Source organism: Semicossyphus pulcher, unplaced genomic scaffold (assembly GCF_022749685.1).
Source record: "Semicossyphus pulcher isolate SPU_LCO1_2020_fin unplaced genomic scaffold, fSemPul1.0.p SCAF_12, whole genome shotgun sequence".
Lineage (NCBI taxonomy): Eukaryota > Metazoa > Chordata > Actinopteri > Labriformes > Labridae > Semicossyphus > Semicossyphus pulcher.
This window is the reverse complement of record NW_027211626.1, coordinates 6,831,104-6,858,122: the sequence shown is the minus strand read 5'-3', so window position 1 is coordinate 6,858,122 and position 27,019 is coordinate 6,831,104. Positions and strand designations below refer to the sequence as shown.

At 41.3% G+C, this 27,019-nt stretch overlaps 1 protein-coding gene across 1 annotated transcript; it reads right to left on the bottom strand.

Annotated features, from left to right (window-relative positions):
* Window positions 1–2,519: 2,519 nt before the first annotated feature.
* Window positions 2,520–27,019, bottom strand: abcc2 (ATP-binding cassette, sub-family C (CFTR/MRP), member 2). The gene is made up of 32 exons (XM_069658197.1): window positions 26,833–27,019; window positions 24,839–25,015; window positions 23,790–23,936; window positions 23,565–23,705; window positions 23,287–23,406; window positions 23,126–23,181; window positions 22,791–23,034; window positions 22,524–22,708; window positions 21,675–21,852; window positions 20,089–20,343; window positions 18,203–18,268; window positions 17,723–17,860; window positions 17,488–17,634; window positions 17,321–17,405; window positions 17,128–17,194; window positions 16,904–17,030; window positions 15,688–15,864; window positions 15,181–15,348; window positions 14,056–14,239; window positions 13,721–13,859; window positions 13,497–13,599; window positions 13,201–13,420; window positions 9,696–9,850; window positions 9,212–9,367; window positions 8,882–9,081; window positions 8,636–8,762; window positions 8,403–8,504; window positions 7,221–7,364; window positions 5,820–5,978; window positions 5,574–5,740; window positions 3,695–3,889; window positions 2,520–2,799 (listed from the first exon to the last, which is right to left on the bottom strand). Exons 1-32 carry the CDS (start codon window positions 26,878–26,880, stop codon window positions 2,670–2,672), a joined length of 4,707 nt encoding a protein of 1,568 aa, XP_069514298.1. The 5' UTR covers window positions 26,881–27,019; the 3' UTR covers window positions 2,520–2,669.

Below are 27,019 nucleotides of genomic sequence, written 5' to 3'. Positions count from 1 at the left end.
GAGGCAGCTGGCGAGAGGTGGAAAAGCGATAAAGAGAAAACGCCATGACTGAGTCGTGTGTAGAAAAGATAACGAGTTAAATTTCCACCTTCCTTCATTGTGATTGAAAGAGATGATTTTGGGCACGTCATAGGAACAGCATTTAAATAAGTGCTGCAGTACACACTTGTTGCATACATCTGCATACTAAATGTGTGTATTAGTTGTTATAGTTTCTTTGTTGCTATTTTAATAAATGTCTGTTTCACATACAGTGAATTTCAGCTTCAAATGTCCAAATATAAAGTTAATATACTAATAGCTTTAACTCAGAGTATCTACATGCATGAAATTCTACTTAAAACTGAATCCCCCTGTAAATAACTAATTGAAGATTTAAAAAAAAAAGGGGCTTAATTCTGAAGATGAGTGTGCATCACTGAAAGCCGTCCATCGAGAATAGATAGGTAGGTAGATAGATGGAGTGCTTTATTAATCCCCGAGGGGAAACTAGAGTGCAATAGCAGCTTAAAACATTAAACATTACAATAAAAGAATAAGACGAAAATGACACAAATAGGAAACTAAAAGCCAATACAGGAGCAACAGGCGACTGTGGATAGAAAGCAGTGGTATAAATATAACAATGAGCAGGTTGACTCGGACACCTGTTGCATTTCACATCAACTGTTGCCACATTTTGTGAAAAAATAATGCAGTTAAATCTACAAGTGAAGTAAACATCAGAAAAATGTTCTAATGAGAAGAAACAGCAGTTGGAGTGCACTGTACCTACAATTATCTGTCAAATATTTCCTTCCCATTAAGCAGACGTCTGACATCACCCGGCACAACCTCTCACACTGTAATACCCAGTTTCAAAAGCAGGATGTTTCCGGTTTTTGAAGCATAATTGTACAATTATAATTGACCTATTTGAATGAAGAGGATCAATAATGTGCAGACTTACCTTCTAGAGGTTTAAATGGAAGATAAAGCCCGGCACCTCTCTTCTAAAGCAAGGAAAACCACTTGTTAGTCCTCCTTACCTCTCTGCCTCTCATTTACTCACCCCCTCCCTCGTGTCGCTCCCTCTCCTCCTCCTTCCCCCTTTCTCTACACATATCCTCGCTCAGATTCAGAGGGTCACAGCTAATAAGAAAATCCAAGTCAGTGCAGCTTTTTTTTTTTTTAAACATCCAAGACAGTGAGAGAGAAAATGTAAATGAGTATTAATTAAATTATTGAGGCAGCCAGTGACCTTATCCCACTGGTAGAACTTAGTCTGTTTCTGGATATTTCACGCAGATGTTTCAAACTGTATGTCTGCAACAAGTAGCAGGGACTTATGGGGACATATGGTGGCTGTGAGTCTCCACAAGTTGACTGTTTGAACAGATTTATGTAGATACAATACAAGCAAACACAAACACACGTCTTAAAATGTAAGGACATATTTTAGCTATGCAATTAATTTTCTATTATTGTAACGTGTTTTTGAATCACGATGGTGAAGTTTGTTTCGTTTTAAAAATTGTATATTTTAATGTTATTATTTTTCGGAGCCTCTCCTTCCTCCTGAAAGCCGCTTTGCCATTCAAAGGTCAAACCTGAGCCACGATTGGCTGACAGTATTTGGAGTGACCGCATAGCCCCTCCCCCACGTGGGGGAGTGGCCGCACTTCACTGTCACTCCAAAGTTTAAAAAAACATGGCTGCTCTCGAACCAGTTATTCGGCCTTATATGTACGAGCCAGAATCGCCGGGAGGAATCAGAACGGTAAGTTGAAATCTTGACAACTTGACTACAAGCTAGTGCAAGAAGGCAGTCTGAGGTGAATGATGGTGAATGATGATTGGTCGATTTCAGCGAAAGCAAGGTTCTACGTTCTGGAAAAACACGGAATTAAGCAGTTTTCACTTTGGAAAATCAAAATTGATAAGGAATCTGTTAAAGGAGTAATTTGATGTTATGTGAAATGTGCATATTCCCCATCTAACTCTCCATATTAAATAAGCCAATTGATTCCATTCATAATTTTGTACACTTTATAGTACAAAGTACATCCAGCAGCCGGTGAGTTTACCGAAGTCTCAGACTGGAAAAAGGGGGAAATTAATAGGCTTGATCTGTCAGTTTAGAAAGCTCACTAATTAATGAGTTAAATCTTTTTTTTTTCTAAGTCCCAGAAAAACAACAACCTTATAATGCATAAATAAATGAATAAAAATGTCATTCTTTTGTGTTACACATTCAGTAGCCGGACGTGTTTTTTGCTCCATCAATAAAAAGGCAACAAGCAAAGACAGCAGGAAGTTATTATGCCTCTTAATTGTCTTTGTTCTGATTGTGATGAAAACAAGACGCACAAGGCTCAGATGTGCTCGTACTCTGAAAGGTAATTTTGTGCTCTTTTGACTGAGCATCGCCAGGCTGTTTCCCTTTGTTTTTAGTCTTTAAGCTCAGCTAGACTCATAAGTTTATGTATTTATGAAAAACAACTGGGCAATATTTGAGAAAGCATGTTTATTGTTCCCTTAAAAAAATCCTTTACATACAGAATATGATTTCTTTACACCAGTCCCTATAAATACAAATATTACAAACATCTTCTTTTCAAAACACAATCCAGCATTTAAAATCAAACAACACAAATTTATGGAAAATAATCAAAAGTACAAGTGCAAAATCACAAAGAAGAGCCCTCTACGCTTGTTATCCCAGCATCTTTCGCCATCGCGAAGAAGTGGCCCCGTTTTCGAAGCAGGTTGCTCGGAGAATCAAATTCCACTATTCTGCCGGCGTCGAGCACCATTACCCTGCGGAGGGGAAGACAGGCAGAAATGGTCACCCACTGAGAAGTGTACATGCATTTATGTGTCTGTTGAGGTAATCGATGTGTACATGCTGTTCTGTGATTTTTCACATGAAGTAAGTTCAAGGCAGAAAATAAAAGTGGTCATTCAGTGTTGATTGTTCAGTCAAAGAGCACATGTACTTTATGTTGCAGGTGCTGTTTATTTTCTTTTAACACAGTTTTTGAGTTTTCAGAAATTGCTTTGTCATTTTAATACTGCCGTAAAAGCTTCAGCGATAAAGTGGAAGTTAAAGACCCCCTCCAGTGACAATCAAGTGTTTAACCTTGTAAACATCATGTGCTGTTTTTCATGTGCTACAAGACATATCAGGGACAATATAAACAGTCATCTCCATGGCTGGGCCTGTCTGCTTTTAAACTGCAGTGCACCAAGGACAGGCTGAACAACACGTTTTCAGATTGGCAGGTTTGAGACGTCACAAACCTAAGGAGCCAATCCCGTTAATGGACGGGGTGACGCTATGCATATCATTATGTGTAACCTATGGCAACCACTTTGGCGATATGTGAGCCAGCTGTAACCGCCATTGTCATTTTTTCAAACGCTAACCTTACTACATATCAGACACAATTTATTATTTCAAGCAGAGCATATTATGTGTCTTAAAACATGACTGGAGCTGGTCTTTAAAGCCTGTGAAATAATATTTATAATTTTGTGTACCAACATAGATAAAAATTGGGAGGAAATAGAGGCAGTGTATAATACTACATGGCATAGATTGAAGTCTAAAGGCTGTCTTTAGATTCCAACAAGCCATGTACAAACAAAACAGGAGTGGAAGAAGCTTGATGCCTTTGACAGAAGTGAAATGAGTGCAGAGACACCAACTCACCTGGAGCTGTCCATGATGCTGTGCAGGCGGTGGGCGATCGTGAGCACAGTGCAGTGCGAAAACTCTTTGCGGATAGTGTTCTGAATCAGGTCGTCTGTCTCCAGGTCAACGGCTGCCGTGGCCTCGTCCAGGATTAGGATGCGAGACTTCCTCAGCAGGGCTCGGGCCAGACAAAGCAGCTGCCTCTGCCCAACACTACAAAGAGAATAACGAGTGTTTTTTGAAACATGCAGAGATGAAAATAACCCACAAATTGACAGTCGAGTACATGCTTTAAAAGCACTGAAGGGCAGTGTGGGTGGCACTGTGCACCGCAAGATTATTGAGAGAAATTTTTGTCTTGAAATATATTTGAAATGCAAATACAGCAACATATCAAAGTTTAGAGAACCATTAAGCATCCACAAAAATCTGTGTGAAAATAATAATTTTACTGTTTATGTTTCTTCAGACTGTGTGGGGTCGGCAGATGGCGTTTTAATTAACACCTGCCTGGAGCATCTGCACAGCAACAGCGCATGTGACAATGAGTGTAGTGCTGCTCTAAATGGTCTATTTGAGTCAAGGGTGTAGAATGGGGCAGGGATGTACACGTTGCTACAAATGTACAGAAATTACTGAATTTTTCCTGTAGAGGAGTCGCGCATATGAGCCAGCCATCACTCTGTCTGTCACTGTAAACAAGGACTCCCGTCTACAGCATGCACGCGCACTCTCTCTCTCTCTCTCTCTCTCTCTCTCTCTCTCTCTCTCTCTCTCTCTCTCTCTCTTTCTCTCTCTCCCTGAGGGAGTGCAGTTGGTTTAAATATTATACATACTAATATTAATTAATATGGCTGCCTGAAAGTGCCTTTAGTTACAGTGGGACATTTGAAATGAAAACACCTCATCATCAAAGCGTTACGTTTATCCATTATAATCAATGGATAAAATAAAGGATAAAACCTATTTACTGCTACAAATGCCAGTTACTGAGGTGGAGATAAAGACACAGAGATTGGCGTTCATGTAGCAAAGGAATTTCTTCTTTTCAGTTTCAAGCAATGATGAAAGAATAATAACTTGCGTGTGAATTCATAACTCCTTCATAAGGCAGGGAGATCGCAGATGAAGCAGAAAAACAATTCTGTCCTCTCTGTCAAGTAAGCTACTCCGGGACTATGAGAAGTTATAACGACATGAATAATGATACTTTAGAGCTTGCTAGAATTTTTTTTATTAAGTAAATTAAAAAGGTTGTTGTCCCCGCCAAGGTTACGATGAAAACTACGCCCTTAATTTGAGTTTGTACGTAAGAATCAGATCAAAGGAGGGAGCAGAAGTGCACCCGCTAAAAATGATGTGTTTTCATTTGACACTGAATGGCGAGTTAAAAAAGGCTTTGCGATCAAAATCATAGTTAACAGTTAGCCAAGTAAACTTTGAGTATAATGCTAAAACTGGCTCTGTAGCGTTAGCTGTTCCAAAACTCCTCCCACCAAATTCCTTAACTACTGCGGTCGACACTCAACGCCTGTGGTCATAAGTAGCCGCCACCCAGCTGTGATTACTTGGCACACTAGCTGACGCTAATGTTGGGTGTAAATAGTCAAATAGCTGCTGTGACTTTTTCCTATGATCGCAGGATTCATCTCGTAATTTCCAAGCAGTAAGCTTTAAAATGTATATATTGTATTGAAACTAGCTTCTAATAATTTTTGAATACTTCTATTATGCACAAAATTCCCTACATTATAAAATTAGAAGGCTATTGTGGATTTGGGCTTTCAGTGGCTGGAGTTCAGCACACTGGCAGGTACTAATTATGGCTTTTTGTCCCTTTTTGATTCCTCAGCTTCTTTTGTAATGTGGAGGCGAAGCATTGATTTCTATCACCCACCTGAGGTTCTCTCCCCCCTCTGAGACTTCGTGCTGCAGTCCTTCCTGCAGCCCTGCAACATAGTCCTTCAGATGAGAGAGCTCCAATACTCTCCAGATGTCCTCATCACTGAACCTGTCAAATGGATCCAGATTCATTCTCAAGGTGCCGGAGAACAACACCGGATCCTGCAAACACGGGGTCGGAGAGGTCAGTCACATGAAGTAAAACTGGGAAGAAAGTGCGAGTCAGTGTTTGTGTGTATACCTGTGGTATGATTGTGAGGCTGTTTCTGAGGTCGTGCAGGCCTATTGTGGAAATATCTATATCATCGAGGAGGATGCGACCTTCGGCAGCTTCAATTATTCTAAACAGGCAGTTGGTCAGGCTTGATTTTCCAGCTCCTGTGCGGCCGACAATACCGATCTGAATGCAGAGAGAGACAGCACATTAAATCAAACACATGACAATCTGCATATGCCTGTAAAATCTGTATACGTGTGTTGATATAGAATATATAAATAAATCTGAGGAGCTGTGTGCTGTTGTTCAATTAATGCACTCCTATTGTACAGAAAGAGCAGAGTGTGTCTGTAGCTCGGAGACGCTCTTATACAAAATATCAGTCCAGGAAATGAATGAGACAAAGATGGCAGCGCCCGTCACAGGGGGGAATCTTGGCATCAATTGACTGACAGCTCTGTTGGTGAGTACGGCTCCTGCAACAGATCTGTTCCCGAGTAGCAGAGTAGAGGAGGACTGACGAGAGGAAACATAACTAACACTAACACTACAGTCATTGAACTTTCCATAACCGTCAATATCTGCTTCAGACCAATACGAGAAGCTGTTTTGCTGTAGACTGAGCCCACCTGAGGGGTCTTTGCTATTTTTTCGGTAAGTTAAATGTGTGTTTTGGTTAGAGGAAGGGGCGGTACGTCAATACCGCGTCTCCACCAGCCGATCTCTACTGCACAGACGCTAGCTGTGACCCAATTAAGGTGGCAGCCTTTGAAGGACGTATTTGAAGGCCGATTGTGTCGCAGCAGCGCATCAAAGACTGTCCCAATTCAAAGGCTCCATCAGATGCGGCCGACAAACACGTCCACCTTTTCGCGGGCTACGAAGGATCCATCGGGTGCATCCTTGTGGCCCAACGTATCCCGACATGAACACCAATTCTAACCGTAAAAAAACCCTAGCTAGCTAGTTAGCCCGCAAGCTACCTGTTGCTTGGCGACAGAAGCGATGTTTGGTGATGCAAGGGTAATGGCAATAACAGCTGGTGACACAAACAGGAAATCCTCCATAGACCAGACTGTCTCATTTCAGTTCGACCTTAGCGGTCTACGCAGGCTGCGAATGACTTATCCTCCGCAGACTGCCTCCTTTGAAGGCTGCGGCCCGTGTATTGGGACACAGCTACTGGCTCCAAATGTACAGGAGGGCAGCGCCTGCTCCGGGGGTATTTTGGCTTCATTTATGTAAAACGAGAGGAAGCGCGGGCATGTGACCCATCTTTACATACAGTCATTGGTATAAAGACATATTGGATTTATTTAGCAGCATATTGGCACAATAGTATTGATACAGGGTTTTTGTGAAACACACCAATGAAGTTTCACACTTATGCATCCGACCAACATGCAGGTATGAAGACACACCAACCTTCTCAGTGCTCTCGATATCACAGCTGATTCCGTGCAGCACCAGGTCTAATCCAGGCCTGTAGCGGACTTTGTAGTCCTGAAACTGTACTCTTCCGTCTTCGGGCCAGCTCTTTGGAGGTCGAGTGTCAGTAACCCACTTAGCCTGCAGAAACAAATGATGAGCTATGATACATCTGTCTGTTCCGGTTACAAGCCCTAACTTGTATAAAAAGATGATATGAACAAGTGAAAGCTTTTTAAGGTCATTGCATCTATAAAAAAATGTTTCCGGAACTAAATGTCAGAAACTGAAGTGCACACGCTATTCAAGAAAACAGTGAGAATTCAACACAGTTGTCAAGAAAATGGAGTAGAAGTGCTGTTAGGTCATATTGTTCACATTTAAGTGCTGTTTTTGTGTGCCGCTTTGCTCCCATCTTCTTAGGTCAAATGTGAACTCACTAAATAATGTATATGAAAAAGGAAAATGGAGGATATCCAGAACAAATGTCTGTTAAGTCACTATATATTGCTATAATGACTACCCATCTATGATGAGGTAACAGAATGGTGATTGAGCCTATGGCCCACTGATGAAAACCTTTGCATTTGCAGTATATCGTATTTATATGGACTGGGTATCTGTGGCGACATTCTCGGAAAAATATCACAAGTGGCGCCCAGTTAGTGACGCGTCTTCCATCAGCCAGCAGTGGTTGGTCTGCCAGAGAGGGTAGGCGGAGCTAAGCGGCTGCTTTTCCGCTCTCTGCAAGTGTTGCGAGTAAACAGTAATCTACTATGGCTGAACAAACAAAGAAAAGATGGATGACTACAGATACAACCTCAAAAAGAAGTGAAAATCCAAAGAAAAAGAAACAAGCTTGACGCTCAGATGAAGCAAACAGTCTGAAAAGGAAAGCGACCGTCAGCGAGGAAAATCAAGAGTTACAACCGGAGCCAACTGTGGACGTCACACATGCAGCACTGTCTGGATATCTGGGAAGTGTGCTCCCGCAATTACCGTTTATCGCCACAGGTGTCGCCAAAGAGAACAAAACTGAGATCTTCGAGATTATAACTTTTAGCATATATTGCCACTACTGAGTTCATTTTAAAGTTCTCATGTTTTGTAACAGGTGCAATTAAAGGAATGTTCACAGAGTTGTTGCTACGAGCGAGAAAAGCTCTCAATTCGACGTACCTCGTTCTCGATCTCGGCATATTCGCTCACTCTCTCCACGGCAACAATATTCGTCTCCAGCTCCGACGTCATCCGAACCAGCCAGTTGAGGGTCTGTGTGACCTGCAAACGCACAAACAGGAGAGAAGACCAAATTGATAAGGTCATTTTTTATCACAGCCTGAATTGTCAGTAGTCAGGGGCCACTTTCAACATGAACTTGAGTGTGTGTAATGAGAGTGGGAGACACTCACATTAAGGGCGTAGGATATAGACAGGCCAACCATGCCGCTATCAAGAGTCTTTCTGGAAAGGACAGCAAAGAGAGCAGAGAAAAACACCACCAGGTTTCCAAGGAACTCCAGACGGATGGCCAGCCATCTGCAGAACACACACAAATATAATGGCATCATCCTTTCACGACACGCCGAAAATCCCATTAATGTGCTTGGACTTGATTATTCGTGCATGCGGGTGCACTTAAGAGTTCAATATCTAACCTGTTGGACACAATCCATGGGTAGACGCTCTTCAGGTTTTCATCAATAGTTATTTCGTTGTGTTTGAGAAACCTTTCTTGGTGGCCGTAGGCTCTGATCACTGACAGACCCGACACTGTCTCACTGAAATGTGAGTATATAGGAGAGCGGGACACTGAGTCCAGCCGACGAAGCTGCCTTGAGGTCGCTACGTAGAAGCGCTGAGTGTAGAGAGAGGGAGCGAGAAATCACGTATGAGAAATCAACAGAAAACAAGGATTTGTCTAGATTGTCTTTCCACTTATTGTTAGTTTTTAAGATGGTAATGGGTTTTCTCATGGATCAGCTTACCTGTACAAATAAGTAAACAATGGCAAGAGGAATGATAATGATGGTGAAGAAAGGAGTTGCCAGGCAGATGACAAACAGTGTTCCCAGCACACCCAGCAGACACATCAGCCAGGAGCGGAAGGACTGAGGAATAGCTTCGTCCACTGTGAAAATGTCCTTAAATACAAAAGACGGAAAGTTAGTCGTGAAGAAAAGAAACTTTTTTCAATGCCCTTAAAGAACACGATCTCAGTGGACTCCTCTATTTTTTAATGAAACCTGCAGAAATGCCAATTTTTCTGGTAGACGAGAACACCTGAGGGGGCATCTGAGAGAATGAGGCGTCACACGGAGAAGGATCAGAAAAATAGGTTTAATATATCAGGGCATCCAGCTAAGATATGCAAACTTATTCAAGCTGTCCTCATACAGGTCAAAGAGTATAAAGGTCTAAAAACCTCAGATAGCAGGTAAAGCAAGGTAAAGTGAGGTAAATAACTCCTACCTTTGCAAAGCGGTTGACCACTCTTCCAATGGGTGTGGTGTCAAAGAATAGCATGGGAACTCGCAGTATGTTGTTGAGCAGCCTTGAATGCAGGATGCGAGATGCATCGATGGAAGCATTAGCCAGGAGCAGAGTACCAAGAAACACAAAGAGGCCTGCAAAAAGGTATTTACATGAGATTACTACTTTCAAACAGTGAAATCTCTTCTGCATGAAAGCATTAATGAGGTTTATCAGCTCTTTGGTTGCTAGTTTAATGTGCATATATTGAAGTGAGAGTCCTCGAGTTGAAGAAAAGGAGCTTGAACTTGTAGATTCAGAAACTATAGAAGATATTCTTGCTTGTTCTGTACAAATGGGGCATGAGAAGAATCAGGCACGCACAGTCAAGTCTGTAAAATTGAATTAACCTCTTTTCTCCCCCCCTGTACATCTATCAACGGTCAGCAAGTGCTATGAATATCTCTATGCTATTTCCGTCAGGCATGATAGCTGTAAAAGTGTTGTTCCTCATTGTAAACTGAAAACCACATACGCCCCTTCATTTAGCCTCAGCAGTTAAAGGTTACAAAAACGGAGCAACACGTTCATTCAGGCCGAGTTATAAACACACACAAACTATCGTATTAGATGTTTAATCGTTCAGCTTATAAGTATTAGTGTTTCAACAATCTTGGATCCCATCGGCTATAGTCTGATGACGATATAGCCTCTGGGGACAACGGTGATCATGCCGGATGTGTAGCTTCAAGACTTCCTTTCCCGTGTGCTGCATTGTTGACAGAGAAATAAACCGTTTATCTTGTGATTGACTTTAATTAACGGGTCTTACCTTAACATAAATTTCAACATCATGATGCAGATTAGTAAAAAAGTAAAAATGAAGCTTTGTCAGGTCTGTCCTCAAGAGGAGACGTTAACTACTTTTAAAATGTTCGTTTGTTGGACGGAGGTCGGATCAATCTGATGCATTCGAGGAAAGTCGGGAAATCTGAACGCTAAACGACTTTCGTGACACCACCTCAAGGGAATTTATCTCAAGTTAAATTTTAGATTTAGAACAGATTGTTTGCTGAACTTGCTGCAGATGTCTGTTTATAGACATTAATAAGAAGCTAAATCGTTGTCAGATAGCCGCTGATGGAAGCCAGGATGTCATTACACCGCATTACGATCCGCCTGCTTTTGCTCTCACGGACTGTTTTTCCTGCACACTGCAGCCTGCTGATACCTGATTGGTCAATATTATTCTGACTACAAGCGTAGTACAAACGGAAACCAGAACACTTGCTATCTCCGAAATCCACGTCACTGCCTACAGATTCTACACTAGCCAACTACACTATGTGGAATCTGTAATTAGAGATTAGTGAGAAGAGAAGTGAAAAGAAGTATATAGCAGTGATAAAGAGCATTCTGCTGAATAAACTTGAGTAGCTCTTTCTCTCAGTGTAAGGGAAAGATATGTCAGACATTTCCTGTTCAAGGACAGGGTGATCAATGTTCTCTAGAACGTACAAGAGACTGCTACCGTATTTCTCCTGCAGAGAGACCTTTTTTTCCGGTCAGATAACCATCACAGAGAGTCACACACATTGTGAGAGTCACAATGTGCCAGGAACCAAGAGACCAGTTATGGTTTTGTGACCTTCAGTCTATTTTTATTTCCTGGCAAGAGAATTGATACAATCAAACCACCAGGAAGAAAAGCTGCTGGGTGCTAATTCATCGTCCAGTCTTTATGATGTTGTTATGTAAGGTCTCCGCGAGGCTGTCTTACAATGTAAACCCCCTCTTTAAAATCTTTTCAGGCAGTGGTGTTACAAGTGATGCGAGTGTGATGTTTTAATCCAAAATCTAATTTATGCCTTAGTTTTATGCTTGTATGCTGATATTGAATAAGGACAATTTTCCAATACAAATTATCCTGAATGTTTGAAATTAATTGTCTACTAGTGGACCAGTAAACATAATAATTTTGTGGACATTTATGCCCGTTTCCCACCCTCAGACCCTCTTAATGGAGATCTGCACTTGCCTAATTAAATCTGCTTTCATTCCTGTTATGATGAAAATTAATATCCTGAACAGCATTTACATGTTAGAGTGATTTGTATCATATGCAAATAGCTGTTCTTTTGAAGCAACTTTATTTAAATTTGTTGCTCTGGTGTTCGCAGTGATCGTGAATTTCTTTCTTGATCTGTTTTGTTGTTTGGTATAACTCGCCCCAAAACTCAAAAAGGTCTCTATCATACCATTGCAACTACATCCTCTGTGCCACCTAAGCAGCCTCTTTGTCTGTTTACTGTTTGATGTGAGATTCAGTACACATATCCTCGACAGAGTCTATTTGAAATAGCAGTTACATTTGGCAAGGAACCTGGTGTTTCAATCACGTAACACAGGCAGTGCCACTGTGTTGACAACCTTGACTTGACCTCAAATCTTTGGGGAAATCTTCACAGGTCAGGAAGCTGTCCAAAATACACTCAACAGTGACAACTGTTGCTTTCAACAGAGATTTCCGCTAACATGGCAGCAGCACGCCCTCAGTTCACTCTCTTCTGTGCGGATGTTCCCTGAAATGTAGTTCTATTATCTTGTTTTATTTTGTCCTGTTCCATGTTTATACTACTTTGAACTTCTGCCCCTTCCTGCATTCTTTTTAAATCACCCTGACAGAGTCCATCCATCTCTGAGGGAAATTACATTTTAAAGGTATAAAAAAATTCACAGTAAATGCTAAAAACATAGCTGTAACAAAGGAGATGATTTGGTATCTAGATTGAAGGACATTTCGGGAACAACACTTATTCACTTTCTTACTGAGAGTTGGATGAAAAAATTAATGCATCCTTCACGGCGTGTACCCACTGAATGCGAACTGACAAGGCTTAAATTCGCCACCATTAATTGTGAATTGCAAGCAGATGATTCGCTGCTCAAAGCAGGCTGGGATACCTAGCGACACACACCAGGCAGCAAGCGACGCCACTTTTTAACAGCCTTTCTCCCTTATTATGTCACAATCATTCATTTTAAGAAGACGGTGGTATACTATTCAGGAAAAAAACCTTGTGAGGTGTTGCTTCGATTGAAAAGACACCTTAATTCACCCCAATAAGTGACCAGCGAGGCTGGGCGGACGCGAGTGTAGGCGAATTGGTCGCATGCAGTCGCTCTGCACCGATAATCTCTGAAGGCTTGAGTCAGTATGCGGTTAGCTTAGTTTAGCATATAGCGCAGGTAGCTATGTCTAAACTAATAAAATATGCCTTTGCATGCCTTTATAACTAAACAATGAACATGTTTTAATTTGCACACAAAAGAAAATATAAATTGGATTTATGGGGAGTTGTGTGCTGGAATATTTCTTACTGAGCTAAACTGAAATAATAACTAAATAAGGAGAGAAAGATGTTGTCTTTAGCTTTGAAGCTAACTGAAATTAATCTCAGCAGTAATTGCAAAAAATAACAAAAGCAATGACTTGAGCTGTTACCCTGAGCAACTCCGAGAGCTCCAAACACTCCCACCCTGGTGTCCCTCTTCCAGCTCGGGTACGTCTTGTTGAAGTACACCACTGCATCATTGGTCCAGTCACTCAGCCACAGGTTCTGACCGATGAAAGCAATGTTCTGGATGAAGTACACCACGAAGACCATGATGGCATATCCCCAGCCCATGGCACGCATGTACTGGAGGTACACGGAGAACTTCACCTGGACATACGAGAGGAGAACATGTCATATGTGCTGTTGAAAGTGACTGTTTCCACGGATCAAGAACAATTATTACCTGTCCTGTTTCCATAGTCTCCTTCTCAATTAGCTTCTGGCCTTTCTTTGAATCAACAGCTTCTTCTGTTTTCTTTAGGGAACTATTTTTTCTCCGTCTGACACTAGAGAAAAGGACAGAACATAGAGATAAGAAATGGGTAAATAATGTTGTCTTGCTCATGTTTTAATGTGTTCTATAATTCACTGTTAATGGGTTTTACTGCCACTTCACTGTGCTCAAACCTGTTGTTGCGCTGGCTGCGGCGGATGCTGTTTTCTCTCTTCAGTGTTGCTGAAACTGTGTCCTCCAGTGGAGAGTCTGGTTGAGTGTCATCTCTTTCAGGTATGAGCTCTACGTCTACGTCAGTTTCCTTTGAGCCCTCTAAATGAACACAGCCACATACACATGGTGTCTTATATGTCTGCATCACACTGAACAGAATTTACCTTTTTTTGAGGTAACCATAGTGCTGTCATTATGGCATATATATGCCACCCTACATATAGTTTATAATCCAGTGGTACGCTGGGTCTGTGCAGCTTATATCTATATGCAGGGAGAAAAAAGTTATCATTACCTGACTCTGAATGCTTCCGATTACTCTGCTCTTTGGCATATGTGTCTAGAAACTCAGAGAAAGCTCCTTTGCTGGCACGGAGGCTGTTATAGGATCCAACTTCAGAAACCTTTCCATCCACCAGGACCACTATTTCATCTACGAACGGCAAGAAGCTCACTCCATGAGTCACCAGGACACGAGTCTGCAACGACAAAGGCACGGTTGGCCTCAGCTGTGAAATGATAATAATATACTTCACGCGGTAAAAGATGAAAGTATATTCTCCGCCGAAAATGTACCGGCAGGTCTGTGGAATGATTGTAAAGCCACTATCACACCTCTGTTATCTTCCCCTGAGGCAGGGGGGCTGGAGGGGATCGTGCATTTGGTCCTGTGCGTCTGAATATCCACAGCTAATCTCACCTATCACTGAACCAATCAGCTTTATATATGTGTGAATTATGCCTGTATAATCTTTGAATTACCTTATTTATTGACGGCTTATGTTGTCTTTAAATGAAGATGAACAGCGCAAACCACTTCACCACCTCACAGTGGGTTAAAATGATATTTATGCTGGAGAGTAACACAAACAAGTTGGAAACTGAAGGAGGCGAACCACCCTATCTTTTTAATGAGGTTTTAACCTGAAGGTTAAAGTGATATTTATGATGCCTTTAAACATTTTGTCCATGGCTGTGACCTGATGTCTTAATCCTGAATATCATTTATTCAACTCTGCTTCACTTTTATGCTTATTGAGTCTTTATTTTCTTTCCCATCATGTTTGTAGTAGCAGGGGAGTTTGATACTGAAGCATGAAAAGCACAAATTGTTCCCTACAAATTCACTTAAAGTGTCTGACATCCAAAATCTAATGGGAGGGAGTCCTCCAGACCCCTACCATGATATATGTTCCCCATGCAGGAGGCTAGTGGACTAGTGAGCATAATAATTTGGAGTCCATTTATGCCTGTTTTCCACCCACATGCCCTCAGACACACCTAACAGAGACCTGCACTCTACTCAGTGCTCTAATTATATCTGCTTTCATTCCTATTATGAACAGCATTTACATGCAGTGTTTTATATCATATGCAAAACACATTCAATAGGATCACTGCATTGATGTCGAGCACAAACCTTGTCCTTAAGTATCCCATTTTTTCCGATGAGCTTATCAAAGAGATGTTTTCCCACATGAGAGTCCACAGCAGACAACGGGTCATCCAGGAGATAGATATCAGCCTGACTGTACGCTGCTCGAGCCAAGCTCACACGTTGCTTCTGACCCCCCGAGAGGTTGATGCCCTGAGGACAGAGACGAGGAGAGGAGAGGAGAGGATTATTTTTCCGTGGGCATTAATTATCAGACAGTGCGTCTATTCAACCTAATACTACCATAGAGTTGATAAGCCTCAGTTGCTGAATCTTTCTACATGTACCGTATCTACATTTCTATGGCATAATAACATAACCTTGACAATAATAATAAGACATGAAGTTCTTTGTCATTGATATGAAAGATTTCTGCAAGCTAGTTTTATATTTGAAAAACATTGCCACAACTTTTTGTGCTTCGGGACCAACTGAGACAGAAGCTCAGTCATGATTGTGTTTTTCACATCGATCGTAAATCCTGAATCTTACTTTCTCGCCGATCTCAGTGAGGATGCCACCGGGCAGCTGCTCCAGGTCGGGGGCCAGGGCGCAGGCCTGTATCACTTCGTCAAACCTCTCCTCCTCATGGGGAGAGCCAAACAGGATATTATCCCTCAGAGTGGCATTTTGGATCCATGCTTGCTGTGGCACAAAGGCGAGGGAACCCTGGACAGAAAGATATGAAAAGTCAGGCGATTCATGCTGGTTTTCATTCAAACCAAACACTATAATGGTTGAGAGGGGGAAAATTAGCACATCTTTTGTAATACAGGTCTTATTCAACTGTATATTTGAACAGCTTCACAATCTGTATCGTGAACTCCTGCATTTATTGGGAATAAAAACCTCTCAAGCAGAGGACTGAAGTAAGATTCCTCAGATATAGCCAAATGTTTTAGTAATAAATGAGCTTGCAGACATATTAAATGGTAAAAATATTGCACTTAGGTAACACCTGTCTAGTCTTCTGATCACAAGAGTCGGGCCGCTGACTTTCAGGTAAGTGGCCAACCTGTTCAATGTCCGGAGCTGCAGGAAGACAATTTTCTCTCCCTCTCTTTGTGCCTCCTGAGCCGCAGAAAGATGACGAGGAAAATGGGATTCACCGACTCACAGCTATTTTACAAGGTGTAGTTTCACACATTTCTCATGTGGTTGTATTTTAGACTTTGATGGGGAAAAGACACGCCCAATTACTCTGCAGGTGTGCAACTTCAAAGTGGCTACAGAGAGGTTTCTCGAGTAATCGAGGGAGCTTGGAAAATGTCGGCTGTGCCACTCTGTCAGTGCATGTTTTATCTTGACTGCTGTTTTATTTTTGGAACGTTTGTTGTATTTTGGAGGAGCACAGTGGAAATAACCCTTTTAGGTTTTACTTTATTCTAATCCTAGATGATTGTAAGCACTGTTATTCTGTATTTGTATTCATCAGATGAATTAAATCATTGTAAGGCAAACAGACAAACAGAACAGAATACTAATGAATCCTGCCTTCAAATAATGAGAGAGAGAGAGAGAGAGAGCTCTCTTGACACACCTTTTGATCTGCAGTGAGTATTAATTATTGCTCATTTAGACCCTGCATACACTCGTTTTCAAATGAGCTATTTTAATTAACAACAAAAGAATGCTGTGCACAATTAATGTCCTCGGTTAAACCCATTATTATTGTTGGACAAATAAGAGGATAGAAATCAGGTGTCACCTGAATGTTGATAAAGCCTTTTGTGCTGTGCATCTCTCCCAGGAGCGCCGATATGAGAGAGGATTTTCCTGAGCCCACAGCTCCCACTACTGCTACCAACCGGCCTGGCTTGATATCCAAGGACACACTGGCAAACACACACAGAGAAAAATATGTTCAACGTTTAGAAATCTAAATATTTTGCAGCCATTAAAAAGCAAAATACAAACGTGTCTTTGTCTTACTTTTTCAGCAGAGGTTCAATTTCTCGTTCCCAAGCAAAGGAACCGTCACAGATGCTAATGGCGGAGGCTAACGATGGGAAACAAATGCACAGAGAAATAAACACAGGTGAATGGACAGGACAGGTGTATTCATGTATCAACACACCGGTTAATAAGATTTACAGGTACAGGTAGGTGCTGATAGTGAACATACCGAAACTGGGGTCATGGCGCACAATGTCACTGTCAAGGTCGTCCCCTGACAGAAACTTCTCCAGACGCTTCCTGGACACCGTCGTCTAAAGTTTCAGAGAACAGGTTAGTGGGCTTTTAGTAAAGGTTTTACATGAGTGCATGTACAGTGTGTGTCTGTTCCCTTACTTGCACAATGGCAGCAATAAGCATGGGCAGCATGGCCAGGGGGAATCGGAGGATGTTGAAAAGTGAGATGGACGTAAAAGCTTTCTCGGCAGTCAACACGTTCTCAGAGCTCACACCTACAAACACGGCAAACGTGGCGAGGGAAACCTGCAAAGACAAAGACAGGGTGAGAAAAAAGGGGTTTCCAAAGACAAGTGTATGCTTCACTGCTTCATGGCTTTGTCACAGGACGCACCAGAGCCGGAGCACAGCTGAAGACGAACGTGGAGACAGACGTCAGGTAGGCAAACTTCCTCATGACCTTTAGTTCTTGCCCCCTAATGTCCTCCACCTGAGTCTGGAAGGATGGCTCCCATGCATACAGCTTCAGAATCTGGTGGGAGGGGAAAGATAGAGAAGGGGAAGAGGGCATTGTGGAAGATACGGAAAAGGAAGGGAGGGGAACAGAGTAACAGAGAGAGAGCCTTATACCTCATGTAGTTAATATCAATAAACCACAGGTGGAGGATGCAAAATAATAGAAAGCACTCTGAGCCGACATTTCCGCCTTTTCATGAGGCAAAGCCTTTTATTTCAAAGAAAGCTTCACCTCGAGAGAGAGAGAGAGAGAGAGAGAGAGAACAAGAGCTATTCTTAATACAGAAAAGCAGAGGTGGTGATCTTACTCTAATCATTAGCACATAACATTAAAGATATATTACAAAAGGGTGCTCACCTTGATCCCATTAAGAATTTCATTCATGATCTTCAGTCTCTTGTCTTTGAACTTCATGTTATCTATCTGAAAAGAGATCATGTAAATCAGCAGAGTAATGTAGCTCAGTTTCAAACTCATGTAGAACAAAATATACAGAAAAATAAAAATACAGCAAACTGTAAAGCGAGCAAGATATATCATTTCTAACATTATGTCTCCTTTTAAATCGAGTGTTCTTCAATCCTCTTAAAGACCCCCTCCAGTGAAAATCCAGTGTTTAAGCTTGTAAACATCTCCATGTGGTGTTCTTCATGTGCTACAAGACATATCAGGGACAACATGAGCAGTGATCTCCATGGCTGGGCCTGTCTGCTTTTAAACTGCAGTGTACCAAGGACAGGCTGAACAACACGTTTTCAGATTGGCAGGTTTGTGACGTCACAAACCTAAGGAGCCAATCCCGTTAATGGACGGGGCGACGCTATGCATATCATTATGTGCAACCTATGGCAACCACTTCAGCGATGTGCGAGCCAGCTGTAACCGTCATCGTAATGTTTGCAAACTCACTACTGACTAACGTTAACGTTACTACTACTAATTACTACATTTCAAGCTAGCTACGTTTCAACAAGTTGCCGCTAAATGATGGCAGAGAAGTGTTTTGTTTTCAGCTGTAATTTTACGAAAGGAGAAATGTAGCACATAGTTGGCAGGGACTGTGCAGATTCAGGAATTTTTAATGAGGGAGGAGGAGGAGATGCCTTGGGAGGATTTTTACAAGGTAATTAAACATATTTTGCAGAAAAAAAATGTACAATTTATTATTTCAAGCAGAGCACTTTATATGTCTTAAACTGGAGCTGGTGTTTAATGTTCGAAATTCTACTGCCTCCAAGAAAAGCACAGGATGAAATACACATTGGACCCTCATCTACATCTACTTTAAATTATCCTATCTAAGGATAGATACGGTCTGCTATTATCACTTAAGAGCTATTAAAGTGACAATTCCATGTATCATTATTTCTGATGTGTGACCTATTCTTAAAAGAGGTGTAAGTGTTCAGTGCTTCTGTCTACTTCTTGTACTTCCATTTGCAGAGGGGATTTAATTAGTGTCTTATTCCACTTGTTGTCAGTGCAGATGTAGAGTGGTTTAATCACTGCATTTTTTTAAATTTCCTTTGTATTATACCAGTGTGCAAAGACTTGAGCCATAGCATTTATAAAGGGCAAATTAGATTTCTTCACACAGACTTTTTTTTGGATGAAATGAAAGATGAGAGTTGCAGATGATGATTATGACCTCTAAAAAATGTAGATTTCGTCTGTCTTGGGCACAAACGGGAATGCTTTTTTAATAAAATGTAAAATGGTAACTGATAAAGAGATCAGGACATAGAACCAATTAAAAGTTGTTACCAGGAATCAATGTCAGCAAAGACGGAGACTAGAGATATGCAATATTTTTTTCGGTCTCTGCAAGTGTTGCCAGTAAACAGTAATCTACTATGGCTGAACAAACAAAGAAAAGATGGATGACTACAGATACAACTTAAAAAATAAGTGAAAATCCAAAGAAAAAGAAACAAACTCGACGCTCAGATGAAGGTAAAAACAGTCTAAAAAGGAAAACGACCGTCAGCGAGGAAAATCAAGAGTTACAACCGGAGACAACCGTGGACGTCACACATGCGACACTGTCTGGATATCTGGGAAGTGTGCTCCCGCAATTACCGTTTATCGCCATAGGTGCCGCCAAAGAGAACAAAACTGAGATCTTCGAGATTATAACTTTAAAACTAAAATGTGTTACGTATTATTCCTGGGATAAACAGCACACTATATCGTGAATGCGCAACAACTATCCTGTATGAGCGTGACCTGCTCTGCCATCTTACCTGGAGCTTTCTGGCCTTGGTGGCTAACCATCCATTAATGGGCACCATCAGCACCATGACCGCCAGTCCTGCCAGCACAGAGGGTCCCAATTCAAACCACAGGAAAACAATGGACAGGATGATCTGCAGAGGGCACGACCACAGCAGGTGGATGAAGTTGGTCACATCGTTGAAGCGCTGGGCATCAGCTGACATCAGGTTAACCGTTTCCCCGACTGTCGACTCTTTACGAGCGTCATTTGATACCACCAATGCCTGGGAAAAGGATGATGAAGGGATAGTAGAGAAGTAATAGTGAGTCAATTTGCTGGAACTTTTTAAATGACACAACAAAAGACTAATGATTTTACACGTCTATCAATTGGACCTTAAACTTGAAGTAAACTCTTAGATTTGAAAACTTCAGTTACATGTATCACTGTACACATTTGTGTGCTAACTGATTGAAAATTGAAAAGATATCCAGGAAATTGATGAAGAGTGTCTCAGACATGGAGCCCTGCACAAAGCTCCCACCATGTGTCAATAGTACTGTGAACAATGACTCATACGACATAGGCCACAAGGTGTGTACAGTTTTGGAAGTATAGGAAATCTGTGTAAACAAGACAACCAAACAATAGAAATTTCTGAAGAGCAGCAACCTTTGACTTTATCGCTACGAGGTTTTTAAACAGTGGTATCTATGTGAGGTTAATGATTTTACGGTTTATCGATATCTGAAGATTATGGCTTCAAAATGACATATGGGAGCGGCATCATTTTTCCTGCCGATAAAACAACGCTTTAATTCTGCCTTGATGCTCGATGATTCCTTAAAAGAGCTTGACGTAGGGCGCTGGTTTAGCTCAGTCGGTAGAGCAGGCGCCCCATATATAGAGGCTACAGCCCTCGACGCACTGATCGCAGGCTCGACTCCCGGTCTGCCGATCATTTGGTGCATGTCATCCCCCTCTCTGCTCCCCATGTTTCCTGTCTCTCTTCAGCTGTCCTATCTAATAAAGGCAAAAAGCCAAAAAAATGATCTTTAAAAAAGTTTGACGTAATGCTGCGACATCAACTCGTCACGAGTGTGCGCGCCGAACTGCCAGCACCACGCCTCTTCCGTCAAGCGTGAAGAAGGGTGCAAGATGTTTGCGGTGTACAATAAGAGTAGGCATGATATCAGATGGAAAAAAAAACGTGCGTAATATATCGGTATTGAAATCGGCAGTTGGCAAGAAGGGTTGGGAAGTATCGGTATATCAGATATCGGCAAAAAATCCAATATCGTGCAGCCCTAGTATCATTACATGATTGTCTTGCAATATATCAATTACTGCAGAATCACTGTATCGTGGTATTATCATTATTGTGGGCCATGTATCGTGTATCGTATCCTGAGTTACCCTGCGATTCCCACTACCAATATTAAAGTTGAGTTGAGTTGAAAAGCTCTACATATAAATGATAAAATGATGATGATGAATGAAACCTTCCACATACAGGGATGATTATGTGAATTTGTCGGTTTAATCATTTCCTGTTCTTCACCCCGCCTGAGGTAAACTATGAAAATGTCCTTGTGATTCTACTCGAGGATTTACCTTTTTGTACACAGCGGCCATGATGGCCGTGCGGACCTTCATCCCCAGAACAAAGCAGCGCTGGAAGTACTGCTGCAGAAACAGAGACTGCAGAATAGCCACCACTAGCAGTAGCACTGCATACAGATACCCCTCCCAGTTGTAACTGGACGGGTCCTGAGTGAAGGAGATCATCAACCTAGGAAAAGAAAGAAGTTAGATAAGCTTAACACGTGGTTAAATTATTCATCTTGAAAAAAGAAAGATGATTTGTAACAGTCATTCTTCTCTCCATTTTGCACCCTCTTTACTTTTCGTCTTACTTTATTATTTAACCTCCCCTCTCACAACCTGGTGTTATCAAGTCATGTTAAAGCTAAACTACAGATTAGTAGTAAATGGTTCACAAGTCTGTAAGAACAAGGGGCACTTCACTGATTTTACAGTCGGTTTATAAACCTTGGGGCGTAAAATAAGTTGTGTAAAGTGCCGCAGGAAGCTGTGAAAAACATGGAAATAGCCTCAGGTGATGTCATCTGACATAGAATCAGTTGAGGGTGAAGAAAACAAGTTTGAAAAATGAAAACAAATCTTTCGTTTTGAGTTTATCGACCCCAAGTTAATGATTGCAGTGAACACTGACTCAGTAAAACAGCAAACAGCAGTAAAAACAGAATCAGCCTCGTGGACAGAAATGCAGAGTGATTTAGCAGGTTCAGTGTTGTTTATAAGGAATAATGAGGTCTTTTCAAAGCATGATCAATAAAACATTTAAACACATTATAATCTGAATGGCTAATGAGCTGCTTACAAGATCACACAGTCAGTGTGTGTGTGCCTGGGAGAGGATTTCCTTTTAACGTTACTCACTTTAGGAGTTGAGGACTGGCAAAAGCCAACAGGTCCTGCAGAAGTTTGAAGAAGGCAGATTCAATCAGAATCCATTTGAAGCTCTTGTAAATGGTGGTAATCAGCCATGAGTTAGGATAGTCAGTGTCCTCCTTCTTCTTCTTCTCCTTTTTCTGCTTCTTTCCATCTGCTTTCTTTCCCTTTTCCTCCTAAAGAAAAATACAGTTTGAGTACACATTAAGGGGCTCTTCTCCCCACCAATATATCTATGCCATCTGCGTCTCTTACCATCATCAGAACATCCTGACTGACGCCTTTCCCCAATCCGTTTTGAAAGGTCTCTTCCTGGGCTTTGTCTCTGTTCTTATCCCGTTTCTTCTGTGACTTGTGTTGGTATCGGACCCGAGCTGCGCTCAACTCCAACTGCATGAAGTGCTGGAAGCGCTGGTTGAGGTGAGCAGTGCTATCCTTCTCACTGAGCTCCCACATGTCGTCCTGAACAAGGGGCCGCTTGTATCCCTTCACCACCATACTGGAGAGGCAAAGGAGAAGTTCAGAGACGTGGTGAACATTCGTGTGGCTGTTTGCAAGGATTTTTCTTACTTTGGCAACATTTAATTTACCTGTTGAACCAGTTGAAAGTGATTCTGCTCAAAAACGCTGCCCCCCTCTCGGGATTCTGTAAACAGCAGACAAAGGTGAAGAAGGTTTAGTGACTGCATTGTTATGAACTTCACAACATGCAAACAAAAAGACTACAAAACAGAACTGGGTGCTTAGTTACCTTTTTTACAAGCTCCTCATCTTCACGTGGGATATCAGCCACGGCTGAGAGAATCAATGCAATCAATTCCAGCCCAAAGGAAATGAAGAAAAGGCAGAATCGGGGGACATCATTGATTCCCTGATGGTCAAAGATGGGTAAGAGAGATATTTAACAGTGAAGGAAATGCAGCAGTGAATGTGAATTATGGTAAAATATGGTTAAACTGATGTGCATCCAATGAAGTGATTATGACAGAGTTTTGTTCTTGCTAATGCCTTTGTCTTAATGTCTCTTACCATTCTGAGAGCCTCTCGTATGAGGGTCTGAAAAGGGAAGATGTCGCACACAAAAAGAAAAAACCAGAAGATGAAGAGAGTGGCGGAGTCTACGGCTCCTTCTCGACGTCTCACTCCTTCCTGGCACAACAGCACAAGGATCTAACAAAGACAACATTTCAGAACATTAAAATTCTGTTTTGAGAACCTGTGCTGAAGAATTCATGTAAATTTGTTTATATTTACCCATGTGACAGCGTACAGGACAGGGTTAACGTAGTATACGCCAGCATTTTTCACTGTTAAAGATGCATCTTTGTTTGGACCAAAGTCCTCTCCTAATGTGACTGCCAGGTTTGCTATGGCCGTCAGGAATAACAAGGACGCCACAAGCTGAGGAGAGGAAACAGAGATGAGTCTGGCAAATATCACATCTGGATTGTTAACCATATTCACATCATTTTCCTCCTTCCTGATGAATCTCAGGATGGTAGGCTTAAATGCTGTTCTAATAAGAAAAAATCATATTATTCAACAGGTTCAATATTCATTAGCAACTGTCAAACGTAAAAATCCGGACGGACATCATTTTGATAACTTATTAGCTAATGTTAGCATACCATTTCCTAACTAAAATGATCATAAGCTAGAGAGTGGCTAAAGGCTAACATTACTATTCGAAAGTGTAACAGATTTTATGATGGGAAAGGCACAAATTCCTAGCTAACGACACTATTAGCTAGCTAGTGCCTGAATGCTAACATTAGCTGTGGTCTGATGCTAGCTAATGACTCATCAAATTTATTTAGTGTTAAAATATGGCTCCCTGTTGCTCCGGCGTTGCACTATCCATTGTCTTATCAGTAGAGATCAATCAGGAAGTGATGAATATACAACAACTGCCCAAATCCTCGCATTTTTACAAATTGTAAGCTTGAATACAGCCGTCAAACTATTTTAATACGATTTGAGCTCCCCACCCTGAGGGCAACATCAGAGAAAAATGGCCGCCATGTGAATATAGTGAATTGGTCCTCCTTGGATCTGTAACAACTGTTTTGGTGAATAACTAACATAAATGACTATTCTAGCAAAGTAGTAGTTGTAGTGAAGGAGATCTTTAATTGAAACGTAACTTATTGTGTAGCTAGTTAAATAATAGACTTCTTAATCACTGGGGTATTTGTTGTTGGTTTTCATGTTACTAAAATCAGCTTCCTCTTTCTACCGCTCAGCATCACATTATTACCAGAAAAGAGGGCCTATTAGTCTCTTTTCCTTGCTGTGCAAATTACCTGTTTGATGATGTACAGCTTGGACAGGTGTTTCGAGTTCACTTTTGTCTTCCTGCAGAGAGACACCATATGTCGGGGGGCACAGAGCCAAAGGAAGCCCAGGGGGATCCAGACCAGCACCGTCTGCTCGAAGCATACCGGGAGGTCTGGGTCTTCTCTATCCAGATATGAAGCATTCTGAGGTGCACAAACAAACAACACACGTGTCTATAGTACACAGGGATAACCTTTCACTGAATGACATCCGTACAGAACCACACTGCTGTACTAATCTCAGAGATAGGATGACAAACACACTCCCACTTGTGTATCCCTGGAGCAAACTTTATATTACACCACGAGGACACACCACACCTCCCTGATTAGAAATTTAATCAACAGTGAGTCACATGTGATTAAACCCTAAATCCCTGCTTACTGCTGTGAGTGCAGGAGTTACATGAACCTCCAGAGAGGACAGTGATGGAGATATGGGTGTTAACAGACGTAGAAAGAAAAGGAGCTGAAGGCTGACGGCAAACCCCGACAACGTTCAGAAACTGCTTTTGAAATGCTTTGACAGTACATTTTCGCTTTGCTTGCTGGTAGCTGTACCTGCAACATGTCACGAGGAGAAGGCTCATACTTTGCTTTACTGACAATTCAAGTGCTAGTAGGAGATGAAGAGTGTAGGCGTGCATGCGCAATTTTTATTAGCGTGAATGCGTTTTACTCTGCAGTTTTGTAGATGCTGTATCCTGTAATTGATTAATAAAAGTATTGTCCATAAAATGTGACAGAAGATGTAATGCAAAAACGTCCCAGAACCCAAAGCGTCATCAAATAATTTTAGTCTAACTAAAAATACAAAGATCAAAAATATTCGGTTTCATATGTATATACAAAAAAAATAGGAGTTCATTTGCTCAGCTTTTTTTAAAATTTTACTTGAGATTTTAGCTTGAGAAGCGACACAAATGACTTCGTCTAGGTGTGCTTGTTCTGGTTTTATTAGCATGAATGCATCACTCTCAAATTCTGTGGATGCTTTATAATTTATTAATGACAGTATCGTCTATAAAATTATAAAACAAGATGTAACACAATAATCCCAACATCCCAGAGCCCAAGACGTCATCGAATACTTTTAGTGAGACTAAAAATTCAAAGAACAAAACATTTTATTGCAGAATTTTTCATTCGTTTTGCTTGAAAAGTGACACAAATGTTGTTTCATCTCAAAAGACTTTTGTCCTATAAGTTTTTTTTATAAATGTTTTGCTCTTATGGAAAAAAAACATCATAAAAAAATAATTATGGATCTTAACAATGTCTTTTACAGTCATAAAGATGCAGAGTTATAGCTCTGAACCATGTGATGCAGTTGCGGGATAGGTTGAGTCATGTCTTACTTAAGAATCACATGTTCATTGTGCTCACTGTGTACAGGGGTGAATATCAAAGAGTTAGAACAGAATAATCTGAATGACATATTTCTTGTATGTATTTTTCAATAATAACCGTCAAAGCTGACACATTTTTATTTATGTCTTATACATGATATAGGAATTGAACCCTTAACGGAATGACGCAGTCTTAATAGAAGTCATTAAATTCTATAACCTCGGCGAAGAAGCTTAGGATGATCATAACCAGGTCTGTGTCAATCAGGTTTATTATTGCTATTTTGTAACACAATGATGCAGAAAAACTTTATAAAAACCCCAAAACTTTGACGAACACATCTCTGACGGACAAAAACAACAGCCTTTCATTGTTATTGTTATTATAAGAACTGCATGGTACTTTAAAACAAATTTAATCTGTAATTCTCTTACACTGACTTCACTGTTCAGGTTATTGATCATATGCGTGTATCAAAAGCTAAAAAGTTAATCAGTGCTTTTCATCTTTAGAGTGTAAGAAGTGTCATCTGAGGTCAACTGTAGACCACATTTTCCTTAAACCCCACGGCGTCTCCCTTCAGCTACATTAACAGTGTCTGTGGGACTCACCCAGAAGGTGGACCCGCAGTAGTCCTCCAGAGGATCAGCAGCACCCATGGTCCACTCTGGTGGCTTCAGTCGCCCTTATGATGACAAGCAAGACGCCTCTCGCCCTCCACTTTCCCGCTGCAGAAGTCGACTAAAACAATGAACCTCTCTCCCTCCGTCCACACACACTCCAGAGACAATTGCAGGA